This window comes from Apium graveolens, chromosome 5 (genome assembly GCF_009905375.1).
Source record: "Apium graveolens cultivar Ventura chromosome 5, ASM990537v1, whole genome shotgun sequence".
Classification (NCBI taxonomy): Eukaryota; Viridiplantae; Streptophyta; class Magnoliopsida; order Apiales; family Apiaceae; genus Apium; species Apium graveolens.
The window spans coordinates 11,833,111-11,848,367 of record NC_133651.1 but is presented as its reverse complement, the minus strand read 5'-3'; the positions used below and the strand labels follow the sequence as shown (position 1 = coordinate 11,848,367).

The window sequence follows — 15,257 nt, the reverse complement described above, 5'->3', positions numbered from 1 at the left end:
ATTTAAGCTGGCTTGTAATTCGAACACAAACCAAAATCAATTATTCGATCAGATTTGCAATAATTTACATTCGCTAGTTGATCAAATTTATGTCTCGTTGCTAGAAGAATGAGCTGGGAGTAACTGAATTCAAATATTTCCTCAAAAAAAAAAAATCAGTTAATTAATCAAGAATTGTGATGAGGAAGGAACCAGTGTTTTGGCAGGAAAAATATTTGGTAGAGTCGAAGACGACAAACCCTCCCCATGTCATCAATTCTGTATCCTCTATTCCTGCCCTGCCTCCATCTCCATGTAACTGTAGTCCTGTATATAAAATATTGTACATAAAACAAGAGAAATGCAAAAATCTCGAAACCGTTCCCAAATATTTAGTTGTCAATATATTATTAAGAGAATTTATCAAAAATAATAACATTTCTAAGTTTTTTTATCAAAAATCTTCGTGCATACATATGACTTTACACAAAAATTATGTTACTCTCTCTGTTTCTTTTTAATAATCGCTATACTTTTCTGGACTCATTTCTAAGTACTTTAACTGCAAAGTTAAAATAATAATTTTAATTTTTTTTTCTGAATAAAAATTTATAACTTAAACTTTTATTTATAAAAAGAAAACTTTAAAAATAATATTTTTACTATATTATCAATGTATCTTGAGTAGTGTGCAGAAAGTAGTGTGCAGAAAAGTAATATAGAAGACAAATTCTTGGAGACACTGAAGCTAAATTCTTGAAAGATAATATAGAAGACAAATCTAAAATGTTGTTAATTTGAGCATAGTGGTATACCCCACAAACATTTTACCAGTCCCATTCTTGCACAAATGAAAACTGGAGAGTATGTATCTAGTTAATATGTTATACTCCTTATATGCAGATGCATAGCAAATATGCATCAAAGTTTCACTTACTATCACCAGAATACCAGAGAAACAACACACACGAGAGTACTAATTAGGAAAAGAGTTTACCTCCACAGACTTTAACTCGGGAAGGCGTATGATTTGTTGCTGCACATTGGTTGAAATAATCTTATTGATCACAAATTTTGACACAACTGGAATGCTTATTGATCCTGCTCTCCAATATCTTAAGCCAAATCTCTTCTCCCACTGGCTTGTTTCAGAAAAACCAACATCCAGCTTTTGCCCTTTTGTTCTGTCTGAGTCTGTGTTGTCATGTTCCAAAACCTTCCCAATAAGTTTAACCAGGTCTTGGCAGTAAGACACTGGGTGCAACTGGTGAGAATGCCAGATCAGGTCAATGTCATAGGTCGGAACACAGAAGCATTTAAGCATATGCTCTCTGTTTTTCTTAATTAAATGCAGGAAACCTTTATATCTGGTCACAGCTCCCTCAAGAAATAACTCATTCTTCATATGAGGTCTGGAAACCTGGTGAACATACTAGTTAAAAAGATGATATAGTGTACAATACACATACAACATTTTAGATATAATTGATTTCTTTTTAAATGGCTTCAAATGTAAATAAGCAAATAAAAATTGGATAATATTTAAAGATAGCAGCAAGAAGTAACTGCATAAACTACAATTATTTTAAAACCGACATCTATTTGCAATGTAAAAAATTGAAATTTCTGACTCTCTGTTACCTAAATGATAAAAATCAAGACGGATTCTTCAGTTTCAGTACTAGGCTAATCAAAATCCTTAAACTCAGAGAACCAAAAGGCTGACCAGAAGCTTTGCACGGACCACAGTTGATCATAATAGAGGGCAAGAAAATTGCTATTCTATGCAATAAAATTGGGTAAATATTTGCCAAAGCATTAAATCAAACTTCTTGATTTTTTTTCCCGCTAGAAGTGCTAAATGAGGGCAATACATTGAAAATTAAAAAATGCATAAAATTCTATAACAGTGAAACTGATAACGAACACATATAATGTGTGGAGGTCACAATTATATTAAAGATGTAGAGTTTCTGTGTCCAACATTGTGACATTGAATATAGATAAAGCGATCACTTCCCTATATTACCTGGTAGAAGAATGGACTCTGTCTCTCAATAGCTAAAACAAGATCATATGTGGTGTGCTTTTCAGCATCAGCTGCTGTCTCAAATGTTCCATCCCAGCAAGATGTATCGGGGTCAAAGCTATAGGGTTCATCTGGGCACAACCTTTTCCAAATCTCTTCTGTCTCTCATCCTGAAACCCCTTCAATCGATGACACAACATTGCTATTATCAAGAATCCTTCCATAGAACTTCTTGCAATCAGACATATACCTTACCTAAAGAAGAAACAAAGAATCACATATTTCAGTCCCTAACTAATATGTTCGAATAGAACAACTATGTGTTAAAACAAAACAGCACAGAACCATCCGCAAACAGGAAGGCGACTGCAGGCTTAAAGCTTGAAGCGAGGGACTCTGGACTACAAACAGGGGACCCTGCTGGTTTCACTCTTGCAGATACATTGGCTTGTGGAACTGTTGGTCACATTATTGGAGTTGGAGTGGTTCTTGGGCTCAAGAACATTGGTGCTATATAAACATTTGTTCTGATTAAGCTGTTAATAACAATTTCTCGTTCAACTTTTTAATCCATTTGCGTATAGGTTTTTGCTAAATAAACATTTGTGCTATGTGAACTGTGTCCTCTGTTTTGGCCAAAAACAATGCAAAAATGATCTGATTTACTCAAAAATGACCCGAAACAATTTGTTTCTTAAAATTTCATTTCTTTCAAGCTTATTCTCGGAATTAAATTGTTTACAACTATAATAATGGTCAAGAAACATGAATAAAAGTTCAGTCATTGCTTAAGTTACACTAACAAGTGAAACTAACAACCCCTTAAATTTCTATAAAAATTTATGGGCAGATCACTCAAAAAGTAGAATGAACAATCACAACATTCTTCTGTTAAATCACAATATACTAGTAACAAACATATTTAGTGTTAAGTCATTAAACAACCCGGATACATGATCCTCACCTTGATTGTTAAGCTTCGAAATGTTTCTGAAAAGAACCTGAGCTTATTCTTCTGTTACAATAAATGTGTGATTCTTCTGTTACCTACAAATTTGTAGAGATCCCAGACAAAAGGAGACCTGCGACTGGAAGTTCGTTAACTCTGCATTTCAAGAGACCTATGATGGGAAGTTCGTCAACTCTGAATTGTTTGTTAACTCTGCATTCACTTAATAGTAACAGAGAGACTTGTCAAAGTTTCCTTCAAAGAAAATATAATATTTTGAGGATCAATGGTGTGGTACTAATTGATATACTTGTTATTTTAGCACCAAATAAACATAGGAAACAAGGAGGACATATAACCACAGAGATTTGAGTGATATGCATTGCATGAACTTATGATATACTGAGACTTGAATATTACTGCTTAAGTTACACTATCAACCCACAAATTCTCCATTAAAAATTATGAGCATCGCATAAGTAGACCGAACATTCACAACATCCTTAAAAGTAGAATTTCAATTAAAATTCAAGAAATGAGAGATGTTACCAATACAAAGAACAGGGTAAACTGTAAAGTATGAAAAATAATCCATCTCAATTACACTACAGAAGAGACCACAAAAGAACGTCAAAATAGCTCTGCTGTATTACTTACATGCTTCCGGTGATATGGTTATAATCCACAGAAAATATCCACTTAAATGATGAATGGACAACAATTTACTGTCATCCAGTAAGTGATCAAGATCAAGTTGTTATGCACCTGCCTCGGTAGAAGTTCTCTGTCGCTGCCTTTCCTCGTCGGCATTTGTAAGAAATTGATCCCACCCACTTCCTTGACTGGTATCGATGTAATCATAGGGAACAGCAGTTTTTAGACCTGGTCGTACTCCACACTGGCTCTCCACAATCCTAAACTCCAACCCATTCTCCTCTTCACCAGAAATTTGTTCCAGTTCTTCCCAATCAAACAGCAACGGCAATGTGAATGCACCCCAGGGGTTAAAATCTAACAATTTTACCTTCCCACTAGAGGTAACATACACATCAAAGGTATATTTCTCCAATTCGAAGTTCTCGCTTACCTTATCTCTAAAAAATTCTAGTATTAACATTTCCAAATGGGTTTTATCCTCAAGAATGGTAGGGTAGTATCCAGTGACCTCGCGCTGGGAGATTCCAACTAAGATCTTATCGCGTACAAAGCAACGAAATTCCCTCTCAGGTCGGAGGGATGGGTACCACTTACGAAGGGCAAGGAAAAAGGACGAGGGTCTTGACAAGGTCTTTTCAGAGCATGAATCATATGCATGGCACAAGTCATGAACAAGCGAGTCAGAGGAGCGGAACAAAAGCGCAATCTCACTGAAAGAAGTGCATTTGAGACTTCCGGTTGAGCTTATCCAGGCAGAATCTTTGGGAGCACTCCAATTCAGCTTAGGGAAGACAGAACCCCCAAGGGATTCAATTGATTCCTTGATCTTCAATTCTAGTTCTTCGAAAGAAGGTGGAGGAGAAGTTTGTTCTGCTTCATCTTCAGATCCTTCTTGCACTACAAAGTCTTCTTCCTCTTCAGGATTATGAATCCTATTCGGCAAAGCATCCTCATTTGAGATGGAAAGAGGAAGCAAAAATGGACCGTAATCATCGAGAAGGTATTGAACAAAGGATTCAGGAAGTTCATGAATAATGGTTTTTATGGAGGCAGATCTAAATTTCGGGTACCATTCTTGAATTTGGCATCTATTTACTTCTTCTTCCTTCATCTTCTCTAGATCAGTAAAAACAGTTATTGCTTAAGTATCGATAATTCCAATTTCTTGTATGTTCAGCTCAAATTAAATTCGCAAAGTCGCCCCTTCAACCTATGCCTTAAGAAATAAATAAGGTACAAGTAAATTCAGTACACAAATAAACTAACGTATCTTAATAGATAACATAATTCGGAAATGAAAGAATATAAAATGCTGATAAAGAAAATATTGTTGACAATAGGAAGCTTCACTGCATATGAATGAAAAAAAGACTTGTGGCTCACACAAAAAACATAATGGATATGTTAGGAGTTCGGAAAACGCTAAATTTTAGATGCTGTAATAGCAGACAAAAAACATAGATCGTAAGATCTTACAAGTCAGTAAACAATTAATCTACCCTTTTCAAAAAAATGTATGTTCTTCTCAGTTGGTCCTGGCCATATATGTAGTTAATTTAATCATTCATAAAAACACACTTACCCATACAATTGAAGGATTACATCAAATTATATACACATTGTCTGCCTTCATCAGCAATCCCAGACCACATTGTTATTATAACAATTAAATCAGAACAAATTCTTTACTCGAAAACAGAATTCAAATCTTTCACTCTTCTCCTACTTCTCATTATCATCAACATTCAACACCTTAACAACGATGTGATATCTCTTTTATTTGACATATCTAATTTTCATATACGGCCACATAACGCAAAACCAATACAACTCAAATCCGATACAAATAAAAACTGAAACATAAGTTTCGTAGATAGCCTAGTAGCAAGATTATCCCCCCCCCCCCCCTCACTCCTCTCCGCATACCCTATTCAAGAAACACATAGAACATCTAATCCAAATCGATTTGCCAAGATTCAAGAAACACATAACATTAACAAAATAATCACACTTATGCATATAAAGACTCAAACTTTTAACATGCTATATTCAAAGAAAACAATATAACACACATAATCTATCTAAACCAACACTACACACATTATCTCAATCACAACTTCAACATATCAACAAATATACATATTTATCGTATTTTTTTAAAATAACACCCTCTTCAAGAAATACATAGAACATAATACTAATCCAGATTTTTGCCGAACTACGGAACATTCACCAAATATCACCCACAATGCATATAAAGATTCAAACTTTTTGCATAACATTTTCAAAGAAAATAATATCAAACACATAATCTATGTAAAAAACCCCCATATATTTCCATCACAATCTATTTGCCAAGATTCAAGAAACCCATAACATCATCAATTTACCAAACTTTATGCATATAAAGATTCAATCTTTTCGAAAACCATCTTCAGTAAAAAACATTACAGCACACATAATCTATCTAAAAACACACATACATTTCAATCACAATCTATTTTCCAAAATTCAAGAACACCGTAAAAATAATCAAATTTTCACACTATATGCATATAAAGATTCAAACTTTTCACATACCATCTTCAAAGAAAACAATATCACACACAAAATCCATCTAAAACAACACATACATTTCCATCACAATCTATTTTACAAGATTCAAGAAACCCATAAAAATAATCAAATCTTCACACTCTATGAATATAAAGATTCAAACTTTCCACATACCATCTTCAAAAAAAAACAATTTTACACACATAATCAATGTGAAACAACACACACACAAACAAATATACATCAATCACTTCAACTTACCAATAAATGTATAAATATATATCTATATAAACATGTATGCAGAATTATCGTAATTGTTGCTACAAGAATTATATGTGAAGAGAGTAAAAACATACCAGATACTAAAACAGAGGAGCAAATTATCATGGATCTTGCTCTTCGAGCACCTTTTATTTGTTTGTGATTTGGTTCAAAGAGACTGACTATTGGGCTTTTTATTTAGGCCCAATAGATGCCACCCATTATCATTTGGGCTCATACATTCCGCGGTTTGTAGTTTTTGCCAAAAAATTGTCAGATATCGGAAATTTGATGCCAAAATAATTTAAATTTTACTTGATATCTTTCTATTGGTCATTATATTATTAAATAAGATGGCCTTGTTATATTTTCACATTAATGCAATTAATAAAAAATAAAAGAAATGCTAGATTTTTAAATTGGATCTTAAAATAAATCCATGATTTCACATGACACATTATAATTAGTCACAAATCTATTATCTTTATAATACTGCAACATCAAGTTTTTGGGAAAATATTTTATTCGAAATTATTGTTTTGTCCATGTATTTTAACGGTTGTTGATAAGAATCGAACCTATGCCAAATATTTGCAAACTAAACACATCAATCACTTGAGTTAGAGACACTTTTGGTTAAACTTTTATAGGATTAAGTATTGACTTCTTATTTATTTACAAGAGATGTCTTGCCTTACATTAAATTTTATATTTATTTTAATATTTATACAAAATCTATTATCTTTGTAATCTGCAGTTGTTACTGATAGAAATCAAACTATGCCAATTATTTGCAAATTAAACACATCAACCACTTGAGTTAGAGACACTTTTTGTTAAATTTGTATAACATTAAGTATTGACTTAGAACATGTTCTAATTGGTCATCATACAATTAATATAAGATTGGACCGCATGAGAGTCGGCCGCCCTAACTTCATCAAACCGTAGAAACCCTAACTTCTTTTTCACCTTTTCTACCCATCTCCATCTCCATATTCATCTTCTCCTTTTATTCACTTTTTCTTTAATAAAATCGAGATTTGTTTTACAAAACTCGAAAAATCCATTACAGTTATTCACTTTAATTTTCAGATCTACTAAGGTAAGAGCTTGGATTTTATAATAAAATTCAGTTTTTGGATTCAAAATCTCTGGTCTAACAACATATTACAATTTGGTGTTATTCCGAGATTTTTGAATTTTGGGTTTTTTTTGTATTATTCTGTTTAAATTATTATTTGTGTGTTTGATTGTCTCGTTTTATGCGATGTGTCTCGCTTTGTGCGATGTGGTGGTTGTGTTGAAAATGAATTGGATGGTGTATTGGGAGATCTGGATATCTCGCATCAACAACACTTTCGGCAGTTCTATAACTGGTGTCCGGCAGGTAGATAGCTGGGGTACGTCTGGAACGGTAGTGAAAATCACATGTGCTCACCTCTCACAAAAAATATTTGTTCATAATATGGCCTTGTTGCAAATGAGTCCTTTGAACGTTGCAATATCAATCGAATTAATGTGAGGGTCAATTGTGAAGCTACTGTTTTCGGGGGAGATCCGTGCTGGATTGTCTAGGAAACCATTACCTTCATTTCTAATTTTCAGAATATTTGTATTCAGTTTGTTAAGCAATCCGGAAACAAAACGGCTAATTATTTAGCTCTATTTGTTTTTCAACCGGGTTGCATGACCAGTCGGGGGTTTGTACCGATTGAATCTTTTTCAAGTCATTAATGAAATCTACTTTAAATTTGGCAAAAAAAAAAGTATTGACTTAGAAATTATTTATTTACACGAGGTGTGTTGCCTTATATTAAATTTTATATTTTTTTTAATATTTATATAAAACATAATGATTTGAGACTTGATTGAATAACTCATTTTAATATGCTAACTTTACACTTATAATAAACATATGACTTCAAACAATTGAGCAAGCTTATTTAGTTAAATTTTGATAAAATCAAGTATTGAGTTACATACTTCTTTCTTTATTTTGGGTGACTAAACCTATATAATTCAATATTTATTTAGAATAAAATTATTTTAAGACTTGGTTAAGTAGCTGATTACAATATAATAACTTTACACTCATGTGCAACAACGGGATTATAATTTTTTTTAATTTACCATTCAAAAAATAACTTCTTGTTGATAATATATTATCATATTAATTTGTTGATAATATATTATCATATTAATTTGTTGATAATATCTTAACATATAATAATTTATTAATTATCGAAAATCGGATAATTAACTCAAATCGAGATACTAACTTTATACTCGTGTAACAACTAAGGGTATAATCAATCCGAGTCGACTCGAAAACTGGCATGCTCGTACTCGATTAAAAATGTTCGGGTTCGAGCATGAACTCGAGTTCAACCGAACTTTAAATTTTAAACTCGAAATTCTGGTCGTAAAAAGTTCGATAGGGTCAATTTTTTTAGGGAAAACATATAATTCGAAATTAATATTTTACGCCCTTATTTAAATAAATATGGAAAAATATTATTGGCATGTAGAATTGAACTTGTGACACCTATATCCAAATATTTTATTTCCATCGATTGAGCTAGAGGCTCATTTGATTATATTTTAATAACATCAAGTACCGAGTTATATATTTGTTTCTTTATATTGGATGGCTAAACCTATATAATCTAATATTGATATAAAATAAAATTATTCTAAGACTTGAGTAATTAGTTCACCACAATATACTAACTTTATACTCATGTACAACCACGTGATTTTAATTATTTTTTTATTTATAAAAAAATTACGAATATTAAATAAATAACTTGTTGATATTATGTTACCATATTAACTTATTGATAATATATTACCATTTAATAATAGTTTATTAAATATCGATACTTGGGTAATTAACTCACTTCGAAATACCAACTTTACAACAACTAAGGGTATAATCATGTCGAGCCGAGTCGAAAACTTTCAGACCTGAAGTCGATTAAAAATATTTGGGCACGAGAACGAGCTCGAGCTCGGTTTCACCCAAATCTTAAATCAAGCATGAAACTCGGGTCGTAAATAGTCCGGTAGCATCAAGTTCGGCTCGAAAACTTGAATCAATTTCACCAAATATTGACAAAACTCGAAATATGATAGGTTGTGCTCGAATTCGATTCTAATAAATATATATAATATTAATAAAATATTAAATATTTAGATAAAAATATATTTCTATTAAAAAATAATATCGGCTCGATAAGACTCGTGAACCTTATGAGCCGAGTAATTTGAAGATCGAGTTCGACCGTGCAAAAAAATTCACTATTTTGCCCCCATATTTTGATAAACATGATACCTAAACATTATAATATTTTTGGTATCTCCGGTTGAAAAAATCATTGAAACTTGATAGAAAACCATTATTTTTAATCGTAAGAGTGCACTCTAAACTTTACATTCGCGACACAATATAAATTTAAGGATGTTCGTCGTTACAGTAGTCCTTCTAACATGAATCACACAATATTGTATGAAATAACACGCAAATATCATAAAAGTACACAAAAATAATAATTTTTTTATAAATAAAGCTAGCCCGTGCCTTACACGGGTAATAAAGCTAGTTAGTTAAATAATATACCCAAAATATACACGTTAAGGCCTGTTTGGCTACAAAAAATAAGCTATTTATATAAGCTAATAAATACTTATTGATGAGTGTTTCTCGACCACCTTATAAGTCGAATTTACAACTTATAAGCGGATAAGTTGAATGTTAGCAACGACGTACTTTTTCTCAACTTATTTTGATTTTTTGCCTTTTTATTAATTGTTGTTTTAAAATTTATTTTTCTACATATCTTTCTAATTTAAAATTTACGAATTAAGATAATTATATTTAAAATTTATTCATTTTAGCTAAGTTAAGTAAAAAATATTCTGACATTAAGTATTTTAACTTATAAGTATCAATCTACTTGTCACTTATAAGTCACTTATTCAAAAATAAAAGAAATTCTAGATTTTTAAATTGGATCTTAAAATAAATCCTTGATTTCACATTAGATGACAGATTATAATTAGTCACAAATTAATTAAATAATATACCCAAACTATACACATTAAGTCTATTGATTAAAATAGTTCAATTCATCACATCACACGTAATGATAATTTATCACTTTAAAACTTTTTTTGGTATCAAATTTTAAACATTTTTTTTGCTAAATAAATTTTAAACATTTAACTCCACTCTATAAATGATCTATTTTATATTAATTTGAAAACTTATTTTTACCCAGTTTAAACTCTCAACGTTACTTATTCCATTTTTTAACTGAAACTCTTAAGTTCCAAATTTAGATTCCCTACAAAAAATAACAAATTAATCCAGTTTTTTTAAAAATTTAACCAAAATAGTCATTTTGAAAAGGAATCAATTTTTTCGAAAAATTAATCATTTTAATAATTTTATATAAAAATATTCTAACCTGGTCATTCACCTGATTAATTACAAGAGTTATTACAAAATATTCAACCAATTCAACTTATGAAATTTGGTTATTTATTTCCTAAACTAAATATGTAATTTAAAATATCATTTTTCTATTTTGACATACCCCGGTAATATTTTAATTATTTATATTTTAATTAATTATTTTGATTAATTACCTATTAGTCATGCAATTGTCTCACGAATTGATTGATTAATATTGATTTCGGTCGTAATTACAAATTTCAAAATTCGAAAATAATTAGTTTATGTATCAATTTGTAATTCATCAACGATAATATAAATCCACGAATTTAACAAATTTTATCAAGCAAGTCAAATATTTTTTATCAATCTTCGATTTCAAATAACTGTGATAAGTTACATGGGGTATGTTGACATAGTAAGTGTAAGACCCTTAGGCTGAATCTCATTTTGGGATCGAGATTGGGCGCCAGGCGGTGACACGGACTAGTCGCCAGGCGGGGACAAGGATTGGGCGTCGGGCGGCGACACAGACTAGTCGCTAGGCGATGACACAGACTTGAGTTGTTGTGTTTATGTGGGATTGTTGGTTGGTCTAATTGTGGGCAACACTGAGTTGGGAGCTAAGTTGGGAGTCCAAGATGACTAAGGTATGGTCAAAACTGTAGGCACATGTGTGGCACATGGGGGCTGAGATATATATGCATTATATATATGTATAAGTGCTGGAATATGCACTAGCGGGTGGCTGGGATAACTACCTTGCAGTTATGGTTCAAGACTTGGTGGGAAATAACCGATTGGAGGCATTCAAAATCAGGGAACCGCTTGTAACCGCCGGCAGTTGCTTCTGCTGGGACTGTGTGGGCTGCGTGGGCAGTTGGCTTTGTTGGGGCTGTGTGGATCAGACTCCTATATATAAATAGATAGGCATTGTGAGAATGTAATCTATGCATGTTGGCTTGTATGCACTAAACATATATCCATATGTTAGGCAGTAGGGAAAAGTCTGTAGATATATGTTGGGTTGTGTGACACCCTTGTACCACATTGTGTTTATATGATTTAATCTAATTGAATATATACTTGTAAAAACTAAATAGGTTCAAGCGCTCAAATTTTAAATACACACAAGCATATGTATTAATATTACAAACCCACATTCTTCCTTAAGTTATACAAATAGATTCGACACAAAAATTATAAATAGTTTCCCAAAAGACTTAGCTAAGTATAGCTATATATATAAGTGCTGAAGAGTAGGGAGTCTGGAGCATTAGCTGGCCGACCTGTGACTTAAACTTGTATTTACCACTCCAAACTTGATATCACGCAAAAGTCTATTTTTTGGATAACCTGTAAAGTATTTGCATTTGATATGAGTTGCAACTTAATAAGAATAAATCATTATAACTTTTACTCTAATAAATTTAACAATATAAAAGAACAATAAAATACTTGTGCCATATACATGAATACATATGTGCTAATATTCCCTTGACTTTTATTGTTGTGACCAATCAATCTTTTAGTATCATTCCGGAATTCACATTGTTTCACGTTATTGCCTCAAAGGCTCATAATTCACGTTAATAGCCAAAAAGGCTGGAAATTCACATTGATAGCCACAAAGGCTACTAATTCACGTTAAAGGCTAGCTAGGCCTATCTTTGATACTATAATATTGATGGTCACAACGCCTTTAATTAATCCAAGTGCTTATTCATCTTTATAGCATGTTAAAAAGAATCCAAGTAGCAGGTTATACGATTATAACTATTTTACAGCCAGCACAATACAATAAGTATACAGTCACATAATATAAACAGTTTACAACATGCACATATTATTAAACAATTTATTTAATTAATATTCTCATAATCAAGTAATTAAAATGAACTCATAAAGATAATTATATTAGAATCAGGTTCCGATTTATACTCACCTTATACGATTTTAATCCAATAAATTTCAAGAAGTTCTAGTCGGTGTCAAACGTTGGAGTCGTTGATCTCCTATCTTCCTTGTTAATTGAGCTCTTCGGAAATTATTAGGTTCACTAATCCGCCAAACTCTCTTTTGGTCGTCCCCCCTGTTCTAATACCCCGTTTTGTTCTTATATATATTGATACCCAAAAGTTAACTGAAAGGTTTTTTTTTCTACTTGTGTTTTTTTTATGTTTGCGTACTATGTTAATCTATATGACCTTTGAATATGACACTCATACTATCAATTTGATAGCCACGTTTGCAACCTTTTTCTTTTTTTCTTTTCTTTTTCAAGCTTATCAACTCTTTATAAACAAGATCTTATGCTAATAAAATAAGTGACCTCAACTTGGTCACCTTATTCTTCCGTAGTGTTACTACTACTCCTATTAATTAATTAAATAAATACTAGTTTTTAATCTACTCGGATGGACTTGAATTCTTAATTATATATTTATTCATTTATTTATTATACTAGTGTTCCATGATCATTTTGACTTAATATTGTTTTATTCATTTTATTAATCAATGCCTCGTGGCCCAATTTTCTTGATTTGTACGCGTTTTTCTTTTTACTAAATACACTTACTTATTTGATTTTATAAAACAAGTAGTAACCTTCCCACCTCTGCATCACCCACTTGCCAAAATTTCCCTTTGTTAATTTAAAAATTATACTAGGTCTTAAATTCTATATTTTTTTCAACTAAAGCTCTAAAATTAATTTAAATTAAAATCTATTCTATCTAGAATAAATTCTTGAATGCAAAGTTTTACATTTTCTTAAAACCATCTCATTTTATTGTTTTTGTTTATTATTATTATTATTATTATTTTCAAATATCCCCTATAATATTTAAATTTTTTATAGATTTAATTTCTTATTTAAACACATTCTAATCAAATCATATCAATTAGGGAACCATGCATAGCTGACCCAACTGACCTTCAACTTGGTCACTAGGTCGCACTATGATTATAATCTTTTTATTATTATTATAATATAACCAATTAACAAGAGTATGCCACCAAGTGTGAATGGACATGCATGCATGGCCAACTTAAAATCTTAAAAATTGCTCTAATAGTTATTTTAACAATTAACTCACAATTCAGTAACTCAATTTTTATCTATAATTTAAATAATTATTTTTATGAAATACAATATAACATTTACTTTTTTTAATGATATTAAGTTAGCACATAAACGTCAAACAACTAAATGCATACACTTTTTAATATATAAATATTTTGCACATTTGATACTAAATTCCATCAACTCATATTAATAATAACAAGTAACACAATTAAAATCTTAAATAAAATATAAACGACTTATTATTAAAATATTAAATGCATGCTCGTGTGTGCTTCTCGGACAGAGATGTGACAAATCTCCTCTCCTAATAAAAATTTCGTCCTCGAAATTAGATACCTGTATTGTTGAATATGTAGGGATATTGACGTCTCATGCTTTCCTCTGTTTCCCACGTTGCTTCCTCTCGAGAATGATTCCTCCATAATACCTTAACTAGTGGTATCTCTCTATTCCTTAACTGTTTGATCTTTTGACCCGTAATTTCTACTGGTTTTTCTACATAACTTGCATTTTCATAGATCTCTATCTCTGGATCTTTTAAAACATGTGTAGGATCTGAACAATACCTCCTTAGCATACTAACATGGAAAACATTATGAATCTGAGAAAGCTCTAAAGGTAATGCTAGCTTATAAGTTATGGGTCCTACTCTCTCAATAATTTCATACGGCCCCATATACCGCGGACTTAACTTTTCTTTGTTGCCGAATCTCATCATCCCTTTCAAAGGAGATACTTTTAAGAACACCTTTTCACTCATCTGATACTCCATTTCTCGTCTGTGTTGATCAACATAACTCTTTTGACGATCCTGAACTGCCTTCAACTTTTCCTTCACGATGTTAACCTTATCAAGTGTATTTTGAACAATGCCAGGTCCCTCCAAGATTGTCGTACCTTCTTTATCCCAATACAATGGACTTCTGCACTTTCTTCTGTATAATGCTTCATAAGGTGCCATGCCAATATTACTATGAAACTGATTATTGTATGCAAATTACATTAAAGCGATATATTCATCCCACGAACCTCTAAATTCAAGTATACAGGCTCTCAACATACTTTCCAAAGTTTGGATTGTCCTTTCTGATTGACCATTAGTTTGAGGATGAAACAATGTACTGAAATTTAACCAAGTATCCAAGGCATCTTGAAAACTTTTCCAAAATCGTGATGTAAATGTAGGATCCCTGTCAGAAATAATCGATAAAGGTACCCCGTTTAGTCTCACAATCTCATTGACATACCTCTTTGCTAGATGATTAAGTGTGCAGCGCCA

General features: G+C 31.7%; 2 protein-coding genes across 10 annotated transcripts; both read right to left on the bottom strand.

Moving 5' to 3' along the window:
• Positions 1 to 18: 18 nt before the first annotated feature.
• LOC141723392 (uncharacterized) lies at positions 19 to 6,589 on the bottom strand. Of its 9 annotated transcripts, none has more exons than XM_074525181.1 (6): positions 6,527 to 6,589; positions 3,615 to 4,830; positions 2,973 to 3,212; positions 2,009 to 2,263; positions 977 to 1,399; positions 19 to 306 (listed from the first exon to the last, which is right to left on the bottom strand). In XM_074525181.1, the coding sequence occupies exon 2, from the start codon at positions 4,723 to 4,725 to the stop codon at positions 3,715 to 3,717; it is 1,011 nt and encodes a 336-aa protein (XP_074381282.1). In that variant the 5' UTR covers positions 4,726 to 4,830; positions 6,527 to 6,589; the 3' UTR covers positions 19 to 306; positions 977 to 1,399; positions 2,009 to 2,263; positions 2,973 to 3,212; positions 3,615 to 3,714. The 9 variants fall into 9 exon arrangements, with proteins under 9 accessions (XP_074381282.1, XP_074381281.1, XP_074381283.1 ...); XM_074525180.1 differs by having other exon boundaries at positions 2,973 to 3,179; XM_074525182.1 differs by having other exon boundaries at positions 2,973 to 3,170.
• A 7,717-nt stretch (positions 6,590 to 14,306) lies between these two features.
• On the bottom strand, positions 14,307 to 14,939 carry LOC141659806 (uncharacterized). Its single transcript, XM_074466731.1, has one exon. It carries the CDS (start codon positions 14,937 to 14,939, stop codon positions 14,307 to 14,309), a length of 633 nt encoding a protein of 210 aa, XP_074322832.1.
• Between the last annotated feature and the right edge of the window lie 318 nt (positions 14,940 to 15,257).

What these genes read in the sequence shown, in the direction of transcription:
- LOC141723392 (XM_074525175.1), bottom strand. Translation starts at nt 4,725, where the DNA reads ATGAAGGAAGAAGAAGTAAATAGATGCCAAATTCAAGAATGGTACCCG. An exon ending in GAGAACTTCTACCGAGGCAG is followed by an intron (nt 3,180 to 3,722) that starts GTGCATAACAAC and finishes GTTACTATTAAG; the next exon opens with TGAATGCAGAGTTAACAAAC.
- LOC141659806 (XM_074466731.1), bottom strand. Translation starts at nt 14,939, where the DNA reads ATGGCACCTTATGAAGCATTATACAGAAGAAAGTGCAGAAGTCCATTG.